The sequence below is a fragment of the Globicephala melas genome, chromosome 5 (genome assembly GCF_963455315.2).
Source record: "Globicephala melas chromosome 5, mGloMel1.2, whole genome shotgun sequence".
NCBI lineage: Eukaryota > Metazoa > Chordata > Mammalia > Artiodactyla > Delphinidae > Globicephala > Globicephala melas.
Genome location: NC_083318.1, coordinates 95,671,787 through 95,690,662, shown reverse-complemented (window position 1 = coordinate 95,690,662; position 18,876 = coordinate 95,671,787). Strand labels below are relative to the sequence as shown.

The following is an 18,876-nucleotide window of genomic DNA, read 5'->3' as shown; positions in this document are numbered from 1 at the left end:
CCAGTTATTCTGAAACAATTAAAAATAGGTTTTGCCTTTGGGACACAGAGCCATGGGGTCCACTTTGAACTCGACCTGCCACCTTGTGGAAATTGGAGGCAATAAAAAACATGGCCCTTGAATAATACACTAATAATAATATGATCTGGGCTAACATTTTTTGAGGGCTTACCATACGCTAAGCACTATACGAACCATCTTTTTCTTTTTTCTTTTTTAATTGAAGACCTTTATTAACAGGTGCTTGCAGTTTGTTGACTTTTTTGAAAAAATCAAGCTGTAAACTTTTATTACAAATTAAAAATGAGATTCCTAAAAATCTCAACTTGACCAGATATGAAACAATTTAAAAACCTTTAAAGATGTATTGAGAAAAACCAGGCTTTTTTTTAAAAAAAAAACAAAACACGTATGTCATTACTAAAAAGAGACGTCTTTAGGTAAAAATAATAAAAACCCCATGCTGCATAGGTAACGCAGATCGTTCTAGTTATCCGGTCAACAGGCAAAAAGCAAGCACTTTAGTCTTTAGCTCCAATCTTTTGTTCATTTCTTGTTGCTGGAATTTCATATTCATTTCTTCGTGTTGGATGACTAAACCGGATGATGGTAGAGATGGTAAGCCAGCATTTACTCAGCCCCGCCCTGCTCAGCCTCGGGAGCGGACGCATTCTCAGCTGGTAGATCTGCTGCTTTTCTCTCTTTGCCACCTTGTGGTTTAGGGTTTTCTGGGCGTCTGCGTCGGTAATTGAAGTTGCGGCGGTACCGACGTTGAGGGGGCGGCTGACCTTGGGTCTCATCTCCTCGATTTTCCATATCCTCTTCACTGCCGTCCTCTCTGCGCTGTCTTTGGCGAGGAGGGCCCCTGCGGAACGGTGGTCTATAACCCCGATACATATTCTGTGTCACTGGTCTACCTTGTTCTCCTGCACCCTGGTTGTCCGCACCCTCCATCACCTCTCTCTGCACGGGAGGGTTGGAACGCTGTGCTCGACGCCCATAGGGTCTCCGCATGCAGTAAGGTGGGCGCCTGCGCCTGCGGTAGGGCCGGCGCTGTCGGGCCTGGCCTTCGGAGACACTCTCGGATCCCTCCGCCTTTTCCCCACTCTCACTCTTCTGGTACTTCTGCTGGAGGTTGCGTGGAGGACCGCTGCGACGTGGAGGACCGCTGCGACGTGGAGGACCGCTGCGACGTGGAGGACCGCTGCGACGTGGAGAGCGGCTCTAGTGGTCGCGGTGTGCGGCACGTTTACCGCCTTGCGCTGGAACCGCTCCAAGGCCTGCATCGTTTGCTGCTTCGCACCCTCTTCTCCTTCAACGACATCGGACTCCACGGTCTCCCCATCTCCTACACCGCGAAGGTGCCTCCTGGGGTTCTTCTTCTTTATGGCAGTCCGGTGAACAAATGCATCTTCCTCGGTGTCATTCCTGTTGATGAAACCACACCCGTTTCTCACACTGAACCATTTTACTGTTCCCAAAACCTTCGATGCGATGGTCTTTTCGTCTCCGCCGGCAGGCGCCGCCGGTGTGAGGCCGCCCGGGCCGCCGCGCCCGGCGCCGCCGCTGCCCGTCGTGCGGGGCTTGGGGTCGGCAGCGCTGAGGGCGGGGGGCGGCGGGCGGCTGCCGGGTCTCGGCCTCGCTGCTTGTGGCTGCGGCGACGGTGACTGGGGCCCCCTGCGGCAGCTGCGGCTCCTCTCGGGCTGGGACGGTAACTAGGCCGGCGGCAGCGGTGAGGCTGCTCGGGGCTCTCTGGGGTCCGCTCTCCGCTCCCGCTACCGATAGAACTCTGTGCTAACCACCTTTTAAATGTTTTCTTGTTTAATGATCAAAATAACTTTATGAGATAGGAACTACCACTGTCCCCATTTTAAGGGTGAGGAAGAGGTGACTTAGCAAGGTCAAGTAATTTGCCTACAGTCACAGATCTGGGCAGCATGACCTCAGGGCCCGTGCACTAAACCACGCACTGTCCTGTGCCCTATACAGCCCCTCTCATTCTCATGTAGTATTTAAACATTTAAATAAATATTGCAGTTCTTTGGAAGGGTCAGTAACAACCTTCCATCTTGAGATAACCACGTTCCATCAGAATCATCAGAAACATACTTTCAGCAGCTACCAGCTGGCCCAATGCATAGGAGGCAAGAAGGATGAGAGTAGAGGGGTTGGAAGAGAGCTTTCCTTGCAGCCTTTCATTATCTCAAAGTTCCTTTCTCTTTGCAGGGTTCTGTCCAGTGATCACCACTCCCTTCATGTTCTTATGTTTCTTCATACTCACTCATGCACAAATACCATCTGACCTAGATCCTACACCTTGGTTTTCCTGCTGTGTAACCTTGGGCTAGTATCCTAACCTTTCTGAGCCTCATTTTCCTCATCTGTAAATGGCGATAACACTGACTCATATAACCATGCTCTGAGAATAAATGAGATCTAAAATATCTAGCACAGTACTCAGCACGTAGTAAGTCCTTGATTCATACATACAACAAAAATGATAATTTTACTATCAATTCTACATCACGTTTGAATAGCATTCAATACTTTTCACAGTAGCTCCAAGCATTATTTCCTGTGCTCCTTACATCAACCTATTTGGTGCAAAGGGCAGGAAAGATCTACAACCCCACTTTACAAATAATCGTCATTAAGATTTGTCATGTACCTACTCTGACTAGGGAACTGGACTAGGAATTTAGAGATGTATAACATTTACATTGACTTTCACAATGGTTTAGTAGCTATCCTTTTTTATGACAAGGTACACAGTGAATCCCTGGTGAGGTAACAGAAAACATATATATTGGTCTCTGCCCCTCATTCATGGCACAGGACTCTTAAAACCCTTGTAATTTCCTAAGTGGTAAGCGCATTAGGAGTATCTTTTGTCCTAATATTTGCTCTTTGCTAAGGAGGTGACTCTGGGTGGCTCCTGGATGAGGGCTGGTCATTGGAAAGACAAAGCCATGATTAGAAGCTTGGAATTTTCAGCCCTGCCCCTCGTTTTCTTGAGAAGGGTAAAGGGCTGAAAATGGAGTTAATGATCACTCAAGCCTACGTGATGAAGCTTCTATGAAACTCCAATAGTCTGGGGTTCGGAGAGCTTCCGGGCTGGTGAACACATGGAGGTACTGGGCAGGGGGGATGGAGGGGGTGGGCCTGGATGGGGCATGGAAGCTCCACACCTCTTCCCACCCACCTTGCCCTACACATCCCTTCCATCTAGACGTTAATCTGTATCCTTTACCATATTCTTTTATTATAAACTGCTAAACATGTAAAGGTTTCCCTGAGTTCTGTGAAGCACTCTAACAAATTGGTCACACCCAAAGTGGAGGTTGATGGAAACTCCAATCTTTAGCCAGTCGGTCAGAAGCACAGGTGACAACCTTGACTGGTACCTGAAGAGGGGGGTAGTCTTATAGGACTGAGCCCTTAACCTATGGGGTTTGCTAGCACCAGGTAGACAGTGTCAGAATTGAGCGGAATTGCAGGACATCCAGCTGGTATCAGAGCATTGCTTCTTGGTGTGGGACCCACTCGCCATCTTCATCTCCACCCCAACCGCTGCCCAACATGGGAAATTGGTGATCAGAACCCGTTAAAGAGAAAAACCCAAGGCCTTCCTAGTTTTGTGTTTTTCATGTTACACTCTGCCCCTTACTGACTGGAGATGAAGGCTACTTCTGTAGCCATAGTGGGGCACCATCACTTCAAGAAGCACAAAGGGAAGAGATCCAGATAAAATGATGCTTCCCCCTACTTCCCCCAGGGCAATCTTGTGGCCTCCTAGAAATTATACTTATGAATATATGACTTACACAATGGAGTGATATGTAGCAGTCAAAATAAATAAAATACATGACATGCAATGCTATAGATAAGTGCCTTTTACATGCCAAGCACTTTCTAAACACTAGGGATATAGCAGTGAATGTAACAGACAAAAATCCCTGCGTTCCAATAACTAAGTTCTAGGGTTGAAAAGAACAGTGGCCTTGGAGTGGGATAAATTCTAAGGCAAAATAGTGGTTAATAGCCTGGACACTGTGAGTTGGGCTGCTTGGGTTTAAATCTTGGCTCTTCCAATGGGCAAGTTACTTAATTTCTCTAAGCTTCCATTCCTGTATCTGTGAGTTAACGCCTACATTGGAAAGTTCCTTGAGGATTAATGATTTATCATATACTACACTGTTTAACATAGTGCCTGATATACAGTAAGCACTCAATGAGTATTAGCAATGATTTATTGCTTGGTGAGACACTTACTTACCAAATCACTTAAGCCGAAATCGTGAGGGTATACCTGACACCTGACCCTTTTGATTATTGTGTTCTGTCAATTTTACCTCCTAAATACTTCTTGAGTGTGTATATTCCCCCCCCCCCCCGTTTTCTCCCTTGCCATTATCTTAGCTCAGACTGACGCGTCTAGTATTGATTAGAAAATTAATTTGCCAAGTGGGCTCCCTGCCTTTAGCTTTCTTCTCCCACACATTCCTCTTCCTTGATCAAAAATTTGACCAAAAAATCATTTCCCTGATTGAAATCCTCCTTGAATGCTCCTTCCATGACTCTCCCTTGCTTGTAAACTCTTTAGCATGGTCTGTGAGACCTTCATAATCTAGCCCCTGCCTATCACCGGTCACCTCCCCTTGTACTCTAAGCCTCCACCACATGGGTCTCTCTCCCTAAACAGATTTTAAGCTCTTTGGGCAAAGGAAACGAGTCTTCGTTCCTCTGGTGTACCCAACACTTAACTTAGCACAGGGTGTGTCACATGGTAGGTGAACTGAAGTCTATTGAAGAATGGTTGCAATGCTGTCATGATCATTTTGATGTTGCTTAGTAATAATAAATGATAACATGGTAACTGAACACTTGCCATGTCCAGGCACAGGGCTAAGTGCTTCACAGGCATCATTTCACTTAATCTTTTTTTTTAAAATAACAAACCTATGAGAGAGGTAAGTGCTGTTAAGATGAGACAACTTTGGTTTAGCAGGGTTTCGTAGTTCCCAGCATCACAGAGTGGTAAATGGTAGGGCAGGATGTCAAAACCTGGTATGTGGATTCTAAATCCCTGTGCTTTGTTCCCATATGCATCTCAGAATGAGAAATAACTTCTCCATCTTTCTGCAAGGTCTCAGAAATGTTGACCAGTGGAATCCACTGATTAAAAGTCCTGGACATCACTGTTTCTCACACAGCTATCATTTCTATTTTAGGTCAGACTAATAACTCCAACTAGAATTTTTTACCTCATATATTTCCTTTTAGTCTAGGTATTTCATCCTAGGTCCCTTTCAAAGGTAACATGAAAGATTTGTTGAAATGTGTAGTTTTGCCAACTTATTTTAGAGGAAAAGCATATCTTAGAAACTTGATTCTAAACACCCCTGTATTTAACATGAAACGACCACAATTCGTGCTGCCATTCAGATGGGCAATGGTTAGAGCAGTAGTTCAGCAGACGTTTTTCTGAAATGAATTATTATGCATTGCCACTGCTCTAGCTTGATCAGACGAGAAAGGGGAAGCCAGGAGTACATACATCTTCGTGTTTATTCCTTTCTTAAGGATGAATGTGATTAATAAGACGGTAGACAAATGGAAGCAGCAAAAGCTTTATAACCAAAACATGTTTTAAAATGTCATTAGTTGTCAGTGCCGGGTACCAAACAATGCTGGTTGACGATAACAACAGATTACCTTTTACAGAGGCAAGAACTTGTATTACACTGTTTTGCATTTTATGTTTTAGAACTGAACAAAGAGTCTCACTTCCAAAGCAGAAATATAATTTGGATAGTATTAGCTGATCCTTAATGTCATTGAAAAATTTCATTTATAAACGGCTACATTATGATGAGATGTTCTACGATAATAATCACTTTGTTGTTGTTATTATTATGGAACAATGAAAATCTCTATTAGGAAAACAGGTTGCTCTTGACACTTGCTTGTACTTGTAAATACTGCGAGAAAGAAGTAATTAGAGCTGTGGGAAAAGTCCGTCATGGGAGCAGGCAGCCTTTAGAAATGATATTCTTGACTCAGTCATCTCCTCCACAGATCTTTACGAGTGTGATTGCATAATCTCCAGAAGTATCTGACTGTAAGGGACAGGACCGATGGAGAGAAGGACAGACATGGCGTAAATAATGAGGGGACCATGAATGAATCAAATCGCACAGCACTAGGGGATTCACTGGCGTGTAAGGCTCCTGACCTGTACCATTTAGTGAAATGCACCTGTAACTCCATCACCCATTCACACCTGAGTGTAATCCTGTTCCAGCCTAGCATCTTCTTTATAATATATGATGTTTAAATTCTTCCTGATATACTGCAATTAAATTTCAATTTGGGTTTAAAAAAAATGAGTGCATCAATTACCTAATATTACATAATCTTATTTTTCTCACTAAACTTTAGGAAATTATAGTTTTAATAATATTTATATTAGTATTTATCTAACACTTGCTCTTCTAAGGGTTAACTCCTTTAACCCTTATAATAACTCTGTACAGTAGATACCATAGTAGCTCCACCTAACAGATAAGTAAAACAAGAAAAACAGAGGTTGGGAAATTTGCCCCAAACTATATAGAGAATAAATGCAGAGGGAGGATTCGAACCCAGTTAACCTGGCTCCTTAACACCAAACTATACTTCCTGACTTAAGAAAGTGAAATGAACTACATCCCCACAGAGTATGTTTCCCAGTTCCTCTCGCCTAGGCTAGCCAAAAAAGGATCTTGCTTTAGAAAAGATACCAGGTGAGATTGAGGCTTACAGTACAAGATGCCACGTTTGTTATGAGTCTGGGAGTTAGAAACCTGGGAGTCATCCTCGACCCCTTCCCTTCCTTTCTCCTCACACCAAGATGTTCATACCAAGTCCCTTAAGTTTTAACTCCTAGATATCTTTAGAGTCTTTGCTCTTTCCTCCTTTTGTATTACCAGTAGCTTTGCATCACTATTTTGTGTTACAGTCAGAGCTACTCTAATATGACGAATATAGTAACTCATCACCCCACATACCTTCTATCTTATGTCCAATTCATTCTCCACAGTCACAGGGATCTTTTCTAAATATACTTCTGGTCATGACACTATGTGCTTAAAATTTAAACACTTCACTGGCCTCCCATCGCTCTTAAGCAAGACAAAATCCTTAGACATTGTCAGAAAAAGTCCTGAATGATCTGGTCCCGCCAGCCTCAATTTTCATTAATGTTTCCTCCACCACGAGATCTTTCCACTTGCAATTCCTTTTGTTAGAAGGCTCTGCTGACCTCTGACCCCCACAGCCTTCGCCTTGTTAAGTCTAGTCATTTTTAGATCTGAATCATAACCTTCCTATAGGTCAAATCCTCCTGTTATGTGATCTTATAGCACAATCTCCTTTACATTGAACATGGTTGTAATTTTACATTTATTTCTAATTCCATAAGGACAGAAAACTTTTTTCTTTACTTATAATTGTAATCCTGAACCTGGCACATAATATACATTCAGTAAATATTTTAAATGGAATGAATGGAATACGAATTCTGTGATCTCAAGTCTTCCTTTCAACTGAATGCATATTGCCACTCAGATTTTATTTTTCCATATTCCCAAGGTAGACTCCTAATCAATCAAGTGCCTGATTAATTCTTATCCTCCTACTTCTCATCATATATATGTTTCTAGAGCATTCCCCTTTGAGACCCTATTGACCGGCATAGCACCTGGCTCATGCGAGGCACTTAACACATGCTTATTCACCTGAAAGGCAAGCTCAAGACCCATTTCCCAAGAAATATTCCCTATCTAATCCCAAACGTCTTTTTTTTTTGCGGTATCTAATCCCAAACGTCTTTTTTTTTTGCGGTACGCAGGCCTCTCACTGCTGTGGCCTCTCCCGTTGCGGACCACAGGCTCCGGACGCGCAGGCTCAGCGGCCATAGCTCACGGGCCCAGCCGCTCCGCGGCATGTGGGATCTTCCCGGACTGGGGCACGAACCCGTGTCCCCTGCATCAGCAGGCGGACTCTCAACCACTGCACCACCAGGTAAGCCCCATATTATTTCTTTATGTCAGCCACTTTATTCTCTCTTTTTTAAAAAAAAATTTTTTGCATTTATAATCTCACGTTTTAGTATGTACTATCAATATGAAATATTATTAGGCAGAATACTGTGGTAACTCATATTATTATCTTGTAATTGTTTTATTTATGCCCACCTCAGTCTCCACATAGATTATGAATTAACTGAGGGTAGCTATTATATTTTCCTTTAAAGACCCTGGAAATATGCTATTTATTAAATAGCTACTCAACTTGTTGATAAAGGAAATCTACCAAAAACTGTAATTTCATCCAATTTTTAAATTAAGATCCTATTATTAAGAAATACAGATTTGTTCTCACCTACTCTCTTCCTCTTCTCCTCCCCTCCAGTCATCATTTGAGAAAGGTGTTAATGAGCAGAGAAATGTCTAAATTAAAGACGGAAGGAAGAGGAACCCAAGGCTGAGATGATATACAAAATGGAACTCTAGCTCCTGAATTACAGAATTTTAACCATTGAAAACATCCTATTCGTCAGTCTTGAAAACGTAATGAGATTACTTGATAATGTATGTTAGGTGACAGAAGTGAAGAAACCTTAGATAATTTTAAATTACACACTGAACTCTGCAGCAATGGATTTTTCTTTTCTGTCAAGATACACGTTGCTTAAATGTTTCCTAATACAATAAGCCTCAATTACCCAGACCATGGAGGGGGGCAGGGAGAGCTACCAGTTAACTGAATTTCCCAGTTTGCCAAGGGTGAACTGAAGGCTTTCTTCGTGTTTCAACCTTGTTACTGGCAATCTTTATAAAACATATGCCTCTCCTTTTCTGCCTTGGCAAAAACAATTTGGTTAACGTTATTGTATCTTTCTCTGTTGATTGAAACTATTGTAATGTGTCAGATCGATTTAAATTTCGTTGAGTATGAGCAGTTGATGGAATCTGTGCTAAGCCCCAGGCACAGCCTGACAGCTGCCTTTTTGAATAAGTTTTCTATTTCAACTTAGGCATGCATCTTTTCCTGCAAAGGTTTAGTGCAAAAACAACGGCTCTCATTAAAAACAAAAAACAAAAACGATTTTGGTGAATGAATCTAGTTGACTAACTGAGGTGCAGTGGAAGTCAACTGGTAATATTTACCAAAATTATGGATATATTTACATCTGTCTCAGCAATCCTACCAACTCATGAGAACTTATCCCTCAGATACACTTGTACCTTATGAAATTGTATATGCGTATTGCAGCGTTGTTTATAATAGCAAGAAACTTGAAACATCTGTTGATGTGGTAGGTACAAATATACAAATAATGGAATGATACGCAGCTGTTAAAAAGAATGAGAAAGCTTCCTATATCCTGAAATAAAAGAACTCCAAGGTGCAGAACGATGTTATCTTTTGAGTCAAACAAAGAAGAAATTTTAAATACGTACTTTTCTTCTATTGTCAGAAAGAAAAACTGAAATAAAATTCAAATACTGCAATATAAAAAATAGGTTAAGCAACTTGCATATGCAATTCACAAAAGAAGAAAAATTAGTGGCCACTAAACCTGAAAAAAATGTTGAGTGTCTTTTATGTGCCTGGGATCTTAGAGCTGAAAAATAATCACAGTTTTTAAGGGATATTTTGTTATTACTCTTTTAAACTCAGGAAACACATTTACACACTGACAAGAGAGAGAAACCTAAGTCACATATCTCCATGTTTTGAGAATTATAAGGGAAAAAGGATGGGTAGAGAGAGGCATGATATGTTTTGCTATTTATAAGAAGAGACTTACTTTAATTGCTGAATGTAGGGAATAGCCATACTGCTTCTTAAACTCTGTTCGAATGTCCAAAAGGTCAATTTCTGATCTGGAAACCATTATTCGGTTCAGAGTAAACTCATCAGTCCCAGCACCCTGTTGAGAAATGCAAGTGTCCACAATACCAATCTCATTGCTCACACAAAACAACATATAGAACTATATTTACAGGACATAGATAATGGTACACAAAATATTCAACCACAGTGACTCTCCTTCACTCATTTTTCATCAAACATCAACATCCATTTATTCAAGAAATATTTATGGAGCACTTTGTGCCATCACATTGTCAAATGCTGAAAACAGAGATGAGATGCCCCGGTTAAACTTTCAATTTTGTAAAGGATACAGGCGAGAAAATGGGCCATTACAATCAAACCTGACATATGGGAACGACTGGGTACTATGGGAGCATATGCTCGGGAGGCCTAAGATAGATCAAAGATTAGGAAAGGTCTGTTTGAGAAAGTGGTATTGAAGCTGGGGCCTAAATAATCAGCCAGGGGAAGAAGGAATGGAGTTCTTACAGAGAGGAAAACAAGTGTTCCTACACAGGAAACAGCATGTGTGATGGTTTAGGGCAAGAACATAAATAATCAGAAGGAACAGCAAGAAATATGTCTAGAAAGGCCAGACTTTGTAAACCGTGAAATGAAATTCGACTTTATCCCAAGTGTGAAGAACTACTGCAATCTGTTAAACATGAGAGTGTTGAGATCAGATCAGATTTGTGGTTTCAGAAAATTCCTTTGACAGCAACAGTATGAAGAATGGACTGCAGGGCAAGGGTGGGATGAAGATAACAGAATAAGACTAGAAGCTTTGGGACCCATCCAGAGATGATTACATAACCAGAGAGAGAAGGGGAGAGACAGAGAGACAGAGACAGAGACAGAGACAGAATGATGATGATGATGATGGCCTGACCTAGAATAATGGCAGTAGGGATGGAGAAAATGGATAGATTGAAGAGATGCTCATAAAGGTTGATTGACAAAACTTAATGATATATCATCTGAGGAGAATGAAGGAGAGGGAAGTGTAACATTTCTCGCTGAACGGTTAGGTGAATATTGACACTATTCATTTATTCATTCATTCAGCAAATGCTTATTGAGCACCTCCTATGTGCCAGACATTGTGCCATGTGCTGCGCATATGGTAGTGAACGACACAGATGACATCTCTGTTCTCATGCAGTTTACGTTCTAATGGATGGAGATGGACAGTAAAGACAATGAACAAGTTGCTCAAGTACATGGTAATAAGAATGATGGGATGGAGTGTGAGTGAAAGGAAGCCAGCTGACCGGTGTAGTGAGGGAAGGCCTCTCCCAGGAGGTGACATTTGAGCTGAGACCTCAGAGATGAGGAGACAGCCATAGGCAGACCTGGAGGAGAGAGGACGACACATGCAAAGACCCTGACATGGGAAGAGGCTCAGCACAGTCAAGAAAGAGAAAGAAGGCTGTGGCTGATGCGTAGGAACAAGGCTGGGGAGGAAAGGCATAACTTCAGCGACTTGGGCAAGGCTAGTTCCTGCTGGGGTTATCCACTGAGACGACTGAACGCAGGATGGGGGGCAAGACTGGGGTGGGAGGTGAGGTGAGGAAAATGATGTGTTTACTCTGGACACAGCCTTGTAGGAGCACATGGACTTCCACAGGAAATGTCCAGGAAGAACCTGAAGTAAGCACCTTCTATGTGCCAGGCTCAGTATGAGGGTCTAAAGACATAAAAGAGCAAGAAAACCTCCTGAACAGATTCCTGGAGCTCCCCATCCAGCAGTGGCAGCAGACGAGAAAACACAGGGTTTCTGTATCATGAAAGGCCGCTGACGCAGTTTGGTTTAAGTAAGGCATTTTGAGAGGCTACTGGCTCATGCTGGAGGTCTGTCGTCCTAAAACAAGTCGACTGCCCACATTACTGTGAAGTGGGGGAAATGATTTACTCAACACTTCAGTGTACCTACGTCTGTAATGATGAGGATACTCATTAACAACCAATGAGCCAAATTAGTAGACACATTAGCTACAGAAGAGAACTCATCAAGGTGGAAAAGAAAGACGAAATTCCATCAACATTAAGCAATATTTTTACATTCTCCTTGAGGCAAGTTAAGAATATATATGAAGTTTCCAGACCAACCTTCAAAGCTTGGTGCAGTCTTTTAGCTAAAAAGGCAGGCGTGTTCCTTGCACAACAGACTGTTATAAAAAAGCAAAGTAATGTTCAGTTTCATTTAATAGAAATTGAGTTAATCTACAGTAATACGTTTACAAAAATTTTTTTTAAGTAACCATACCACTCTCCTCCCCATTCCTGGCTTTTCTTTAGAATGAAAGAGTGAATGAATGCTTAACCTGAATTTCAAAGCCGTATAATGTCATACTTGCATGGAACTTTAGCACAGTAATTATCCTTAGCCAAAGGGAAAATAAAATTACCTGCCAAAGAAACTCTCACAGCCGCTGACTCATTTCCAGATCCCAGACACACCAACACCTACGCTTACATTGATAACTCCCTAGGGTGTACCATTGCTCCATTTCTAGCATCTTTGACTACTGATGAATAGCTTGGGTCTAAAGACTGCAGAGGTGTTGCTCCAAATAACACATTAGGTAAGCAAGGGCACTGCAGCTCAGTTTAAAACCAGTTTTTCCAATGGAAAGATTTTCTCTTAAATGACTGGATTAGAATTTATAGGTTGATTAATTACATTAGAACCAGCACCTATAATCTAAATTCAGTCATCAAAAAAATACTACCATCTTTCAATTCTTTATTTTGAAATAACAAGTAAAGCAGAATAAGGAAAAGATAACAGGCAAAAACATAAGCAAATTAATTATCCTTTAAGTAACGTGAAAACAGCCAGGACTAGAAAAGTCTGTAGGGAATAAATCTATTTATTGCAACACAATTATTTTTATCATCTTAAATCTGATCTCTAGGTAGGAATCTGACCCAAAGTGAAGGAATTTTATAATGAATTTTGGAGAACAGAACAAGAATAGTGACTTTCTCATGATGCCTTTCAGACTCTCTTAAGGAAAGCTAAAAGGCCTTTTGTGTAAGTGATTTAAGGGAAACAGAAAGAGAAATATATTAGAAACATGGAATCTGGGAGAAACATGAAAACAGTTATAGATTTGAAGCTGTCTGAGAAGAAATCAAGGATGCAAATTGATATTACCTGTTTTTTTCTCAAAGTAATATTCAGCAAGGCTTAATCATTTGATTGAAAGTTTTATGCTCACTTTTAAGCTATTAAGCTTTTCAATCATCTCCTTCACCCCAGACTAAACGCAGAGAATCCTTTCTTTTCATAACCCTTTACCTTGTTCTCCGCTTTATGTTCTTAAACACACGATTTGTTCCTCAGGAATATTTGGGGAGATGGTGGCATATGCAGTATAAGGAAGCTTGCTTTAAGACCCAACCCCAGCAGGGAAACTCAGGGAAATTCCTAAAAATCAGGGAGTCCACTGAAGTTCATTATGATGACCCAGTGTTGACAGTTGCCCGCTTCTTACCCTCTGTGTTCTCTTGACCATTACTCAGGCCTCTCCCCTCCCCCACACAGGCCCCTGAACCCTAGCTTGGCCCCCCAGCCTGAGCAGGTGTTGAAATGCAGGACGTGTCCCCTTTTCAGCTGGTCCTGAGAACCAGTTGACACAGCGAGACACATTTCCTGTCAACCCCCAACGATTATGCCGCCTTGCTTGTCCAACTTCCCTTTGAAAGCTTCTGCTAAGGTCTGTTTATCTCCTCCCCATAAAAGAAAAGCTTTTTCTGTTTGATTTTCAGACTCTTGTACGTTTCTGAGACTCAACTATTCTCCCTATTGAAATAGTCTCTTTGAATAAAGCCTCTCCTTATCTAAGTCCAGATCTGACAGCTAGCAATCTTCCCACCATGCATTTCTAAGATGTTAGAACTCAGACGGTTTTTCACGTCAAAAGCTACGCGTTGACATACTGTATTAGATTCCTTGTATATGAAATAGCCAGGACAGGCAGATCTATCAACACAGAAAGTAAACTGGTAGTTGCCAGGGGCTGGGGGCTGGGGAGGAGTGGGGAGTGACTGTCAAGGGGCACAGGGTTTCTTTGGGGGCTGATGGAAATATCCTAAACTTAGATAGTGGTGACAGTTGCACAACTCTGTTAAGACACTAAAAAGCACTGAATTGCACACTTTGGGTGAGTTTTATGGTACTTAAGTTATAGCTCAATAAAGATTAAAAAAAAAAAACTGTTGTATTCCAATGGTAGACTGAAATAGAAAATGAAAGTGTGACATATCTTGAACTTTAAATTATAAGGTCTTTCGTTTACTTGAAAAAATAATGTATATTATAGCCCTAATTTAGTGCATAATTCAATGTCTGTTTCCGAAAATGCTTCTTAGCTCAATGAAGTGAGAATTTGTACATCTCAATAAAGTTTTTCAAATATTACAGCAGGCAAGGTAAAAAGCAGCAAAATTGTTGTAAAGATTAAAATATGAAATGGAGGGACTTCCCTGGTGGTCCAGTGGTAAAGAATCCGCCTTCCAATGCATGGGACATGGGTTCAATCCCTGGTCAGGGAACTATGATCCCACATGCCGTGGGGCAACTAAGCCCGTGTGCCACAACTACTGAGCCCATGCACTCTGGAGCCCGTGTGCCACGACTGGACAAAGAAAACCCGCGCACCACAACTAGAGAGAAGCCCGCACGCCGCAGTGAAGAGCCTGCGTGCCACATTGAAAGATCCCACGTGCCACAACTAAGACCTGATGCAGCCAAAACAATTAAAACATAAAAAACAAATAAAAACCAAATAAATATTAAAAAAAAGAAATGGAAAAAAATTAACTGGCTATATCATTGCCACTGGAATATTCTCACAGCTAATTATGGAGGCTGATCTCTAATTCTTTTTTTTTTTTTTCTTGGCCATGCCACGCTGTATGCCTGTGGGATTTTAGTTCCCTGAACAGGGATTGAACCTGTTCCCCCTGCAGTAGAAGTGCAGCGTCTTAACCACTAGACTGCCAGGGAAGTCCCTGATGCATATTTTTTAATTGAAGAAGCAGCTTTTTTTCCTTCTCGGCCTATCTTTTAGCAAATCAATCAGAGTCATATATTTTAAGTGGCATTTGGATCAACAGTCCTATTCTTGGCACTGAAGAGAGGCTCAGAAGTTAAATGAAATAACATATGTGGAGGAAACGCCCAGACTTTAGTGAGTGCTTGCTCCCTGGGATATTTTCTGCAATTTAAAATATCAATAGTTGAGCACGGACTGTGTGATATAGGCAGGTTTCAGTCTCTGTTTACGCTGCAGCACATTGGAGGGGTTGGTTGACATCATAGACTGTGGAGCCCAAGTGCCTAGGTTAGAATTCCAGCTCTACCACACTTTCCCTGGGTAACTTGGGGAAGGAACTTAACCTTCTGGTGCCTCAGGTTTGCCACGGGGGTAATAATAGTCCCTAATCATGGGACTGTCACGAGGCTTAAATGGGTTGGTATTTGTAAAGAGGTTAGCACAATGCTGAGCGAGGTGCCTGATGGGTGTTTATTTAAAAATACAATTTGAGGCACCCTAATGGGGAGTTCACCCTCCAGAGATGGTAATTCACATTTGAAAGATGAATCAGAGGCTCACCCCGGAGGAGGTTACCCTCAGACATCAGCTATCTTTAACTCACCGTAGAAGCTATTAATTATCATGATGGACGTTAGATATGATTTTTCATTGGCGAAATGACAAGCTGTGTGGAGTACAGGTACTCCTACCCTGGCATTAATGGAGAAGCAGCCTGGAGCAAGCCCAACAGCCACCCAACATTGGGTATTTAGGATTCTGAACAACTTAGGATTGTTCATAACAAGTTAGGATTGCTATTTAGGATTCTGTGTGTGTACGAGCACTTAGAGTTAATTGCCTGACTCTGACTAGAATGGTCACTGAATCCTGTCTTCCAAGAGTGTCTCATTTCTCTGAATGCAATCTTTCTTGCAAGGTGTTCTTTGGGTTCCTAAAAGCACAGACTGCAGAGACCTGATTGAGAAGACCGATCAGCTTATATAACCGTGTTTTTGTCTGCTTGTTAATCCATGTGTCTCTCCAGGAACGGATTCAGTCTGTGACTTATTTTCTTTCTGATATTCCCTGTTTGCATCACCGAGAGGGAGGAGACCTGTAGTTCCGACCTGAGTTTAACTTTGGGAGGCCACTGCCAAAAATAACCAAAAACGATGAATTACCAAATGGGCTTATGTCTGTGTTTTCAACAGGCTCCATAAAAATGCCAGCAAGAACGTAATATGTTTATCTCTCGAGGAGTTGACGATCCAAACGTGGTAACAAGACAAATACAGAGTTAAAAGGCAAAGGAAGACCTAAAAAGATAACTTCTTCCGGCATCCATTTAACAATATTTGTTGAGCATATTGTGTGTACCGTGGACGGTGCTGAGGTCTATGAGAAGCGTAAGGATGAAATCAGTCAGGATTCTGAGACGAAAAGAGCTAATCTTGAGATTTATTTAAAACAAGTGCAAAGTAACTCAGTTTATAAGCACTAAAGGGCTTACCTATGGCTAGCAGTAAGTCTTCAAAATGCCCAGACAATTCTCCTTTTATGCTGTCCTCAATGTCCTTCTGGCTGATATTTCTGTATTCATCAAATGCTAAAAAAAAAACCAGCACCACAAAAATATTTAAAGTATCCCAGTTGACCACACTTGAATATATTGTGGTTTTTGATTTGATAGGCAGCAAATCAGGTTATTAAGTGGCAAGCTCAAAAACTCCTTTAAAACATCAAAAACTCGGGCTTCCCTGGTGGCGCAGTGGTTGGGAGTCCGCCTGCCGATGCAGGGGACACGGGTTCGTGGCCCAGTCCGGGAGGATCCCGCATGCCGTGGAGCGGCTGGGCCCGTGGGCCATGGCCGCTGAGCCTGCGCGTCCGGAGCACGCAGCGGGAGAGGCCACAGCAGTGAGAGGCCCGTGTACCGCAAAAAAAAAAAAAAAACAACAAACATCAAAAACTCAGCACAGAAGTTTTTGTTTTTTTATTACTTTCAAAAAATGTCATCTGCAATAAAACTTGAACTTCATAGGCCATTTTCTTCAATGATCAATCTCTCTCTCTCTCTCCTCTCTTCCCTCCCCATTCCCAGGCTGTAAGCATTTAAAATAGCCTGAAAGGTTAACAGATAAATAATTTATCTAATAAGGTGGGCTACTTTTAAATTATAGCAGCACCTGGGAAACAATAATGTGGTCATGAGTCAAATAGGTTTTAAATCTGCTGAAGAAATCTTAATTATGAAGATTTTGTGCTGAGTCAATCATTCCCTAAGGCAGCATAGCCTACTTCATACTTACTAGAAGGCATTCAAAGTACTTGATCAACATTTGCCCCAAAGCAAAACCTGTACAAACGTCACCGAGATGTAGGCATACTTTGTAACCCAAGTATATTTTTTCCAAGTGAATTTCAAAAAAAGAAAATTTGGAGAGAGATCTAGGATTGTTTGGTCTTTATTTTTCAAATAAAGACATCAATAAAGCAACTCTAATATACTACTGCCGTTGTTTTATAAAAAGGATGAAATTTTAATGCCCAAGTTTCCTCATTTTCCCATCTCGGCATAAGCGTAGTCATCACTGTGGTTGTTCTCTAGACCAGCACTGGGGAGCCACAGTCAGATGTCCCTAGTAAGTGGAGATCTGGGCTTCTGGGTGCCGTTGCTTCCAGAATGACTCAGAGAGACGCATGAGTGAAGGGGTGGGTGCTGAGGTGTTCCATGTAATAGTTGGTCTGATAAAAAGGGTTCCCCCTCACCCATGTACCTTCATATCAGAAAAAGCTGAATGTTAATCTGCATTAATGCATTAACAAAAACTTACCCGCAATGCCTAGTTTTCCTGGAAAGTGGCTAACTAGGCAAGAGATGGGCTGGAAGCAGTGCCGTCAGGCTCCTCCATCCCACGGGAACACTCCTCTCTGCTCTCACCCCAGAGAGCTGCTCCTCTCTTCTCCCTGCCATCCCTCCCACCCCCACCCCCCAGGTTGTTTCCTGAAATGTTTGTACATGAAAATGGGACAGCCTTCACGATTTTTCACTTCGTTTTCCAGAACTATGTATGTTAAACCTTGAAATATTTGCCAAAACAATACAATGCAAAAAAGGATTGTAATGCGAGTCCATACTCAGTTTCAGTTGAGGAAAGCTCCTTAAACAGAGGATCTCAGTGAACGTATCTTCATCCGTGCCCCATTTGTTCTCACCAGCATTATAGAGAATCTGTTGGACAAGGGAGAAGACTTAAATGTTATTACAGACCCAATTCTGTCTCTTTCTGAGGAGGTGGAATGAGAAGAGGGGCAAGTTTATTTTACAGGTCATTGAGATCATCGATAATCCGTGTCTCTCACTTTTAGTGGACTAAAGGTGGGGTTAGGGGATCCCCAGGTGTCAGGCTTCTCCTCCAGACAGGACAGGAGAGAGCATGACCCCGGCTGGTGCCGTAGAAGTGAGAACGCAGTCAGGAGGGAGAATCGTTAAAGGAGATGTTTTCTTTGCTCTGTTACCGACCTGGGCATCCTCTTTGGCCAGCTGTTCATCCACTTTCAGACCCTCATCTCTTCTGCCCTAGACAGAGAAGATAAAAGTGAGGGCAATCCTTTTAAAAATAAAAATTCCATCACTCGGCATTCCAACCAGCAGGGCATCTTAGAGCTGCTTCTTCAGTGGCAACCACGCAGCACAAAAGAATCAGGCACTTGGGGCTCTCGTTCTGGCACCGACTAGCCATGAAACCTGTAGCAAATCACACAGTTTTCTGAGCCGCAGTTTCCTCCCCTGAAAACTCAAATGTCTGAATGGAATCAAAAGACAAGCCACACACTGGGAGAAAAATATCTGAAAACACATATCTGATACAGGACTTGTATCTAAAACATATAAAGAACTCTTAAACCC

General features: G+C 42.0%; 1 protein-coding gene, 1 non-coding gene and 1 pseudogene across 4 annotated transcripts in view; all 3 read right to left on the bottom strand.

Annotated features, from left to right (window-relative positions):
- Positions 1-530: 530 nt before the first annotated feature.
- Positions 531-3,550, bottom strand: LOC115864408 (Y-box-binding protein 1 pseudogene; annotated as a pseudogene).
- A 2,064-nt stretch (positions 3,551-5,614) lies between these two features.
- ANXA3 (annexin A3) overlaps positions 5,615-18,876 on the bottom strand; it is a 58,817-nt gene continuing 45,555 nt past the window's right edge. For all 3 annotated transcript variants that reach the window (XM_060299526.2, XM_030877960.3, XM_060299527.2), the window contains 6 exons: positions 18,490-18,546; positions 18,105-18,198; positions 16,480-16,575; positions 12,034-12,092; positions 9,857-9,979; positions 5,615-6,119 (listed from right to left, as the gene is read on the bottom strand). In XM_060299526.2, the coding sequence (XP_060155509.1) occupies positions 6,060-6,119; positions 9,857-9,979; positions 12,034-12,092; positions 16,480-16,575; positions 18,105-18,198; positions 18,490-18,546 (489 nt within the window). In that variant the 3' untranslated portion in view covers positions 5,615-6,059. The remainder of the gene's footprint in view (positions 6,120-9,856; positions 9,980-12,033; positions 12,093-16,479; positions 16,576-18,104; positions 18,199-18,489; positions 18,547-18,876) is intronic.
- Positions 14,866-14,938, bottom strand: TRNAR-UCU (transfer RNA arginine (anticodon UCU)). The gene has a single exon. It is a non-coding gene; the product is annotated as a tRNA-Arg (tRNA).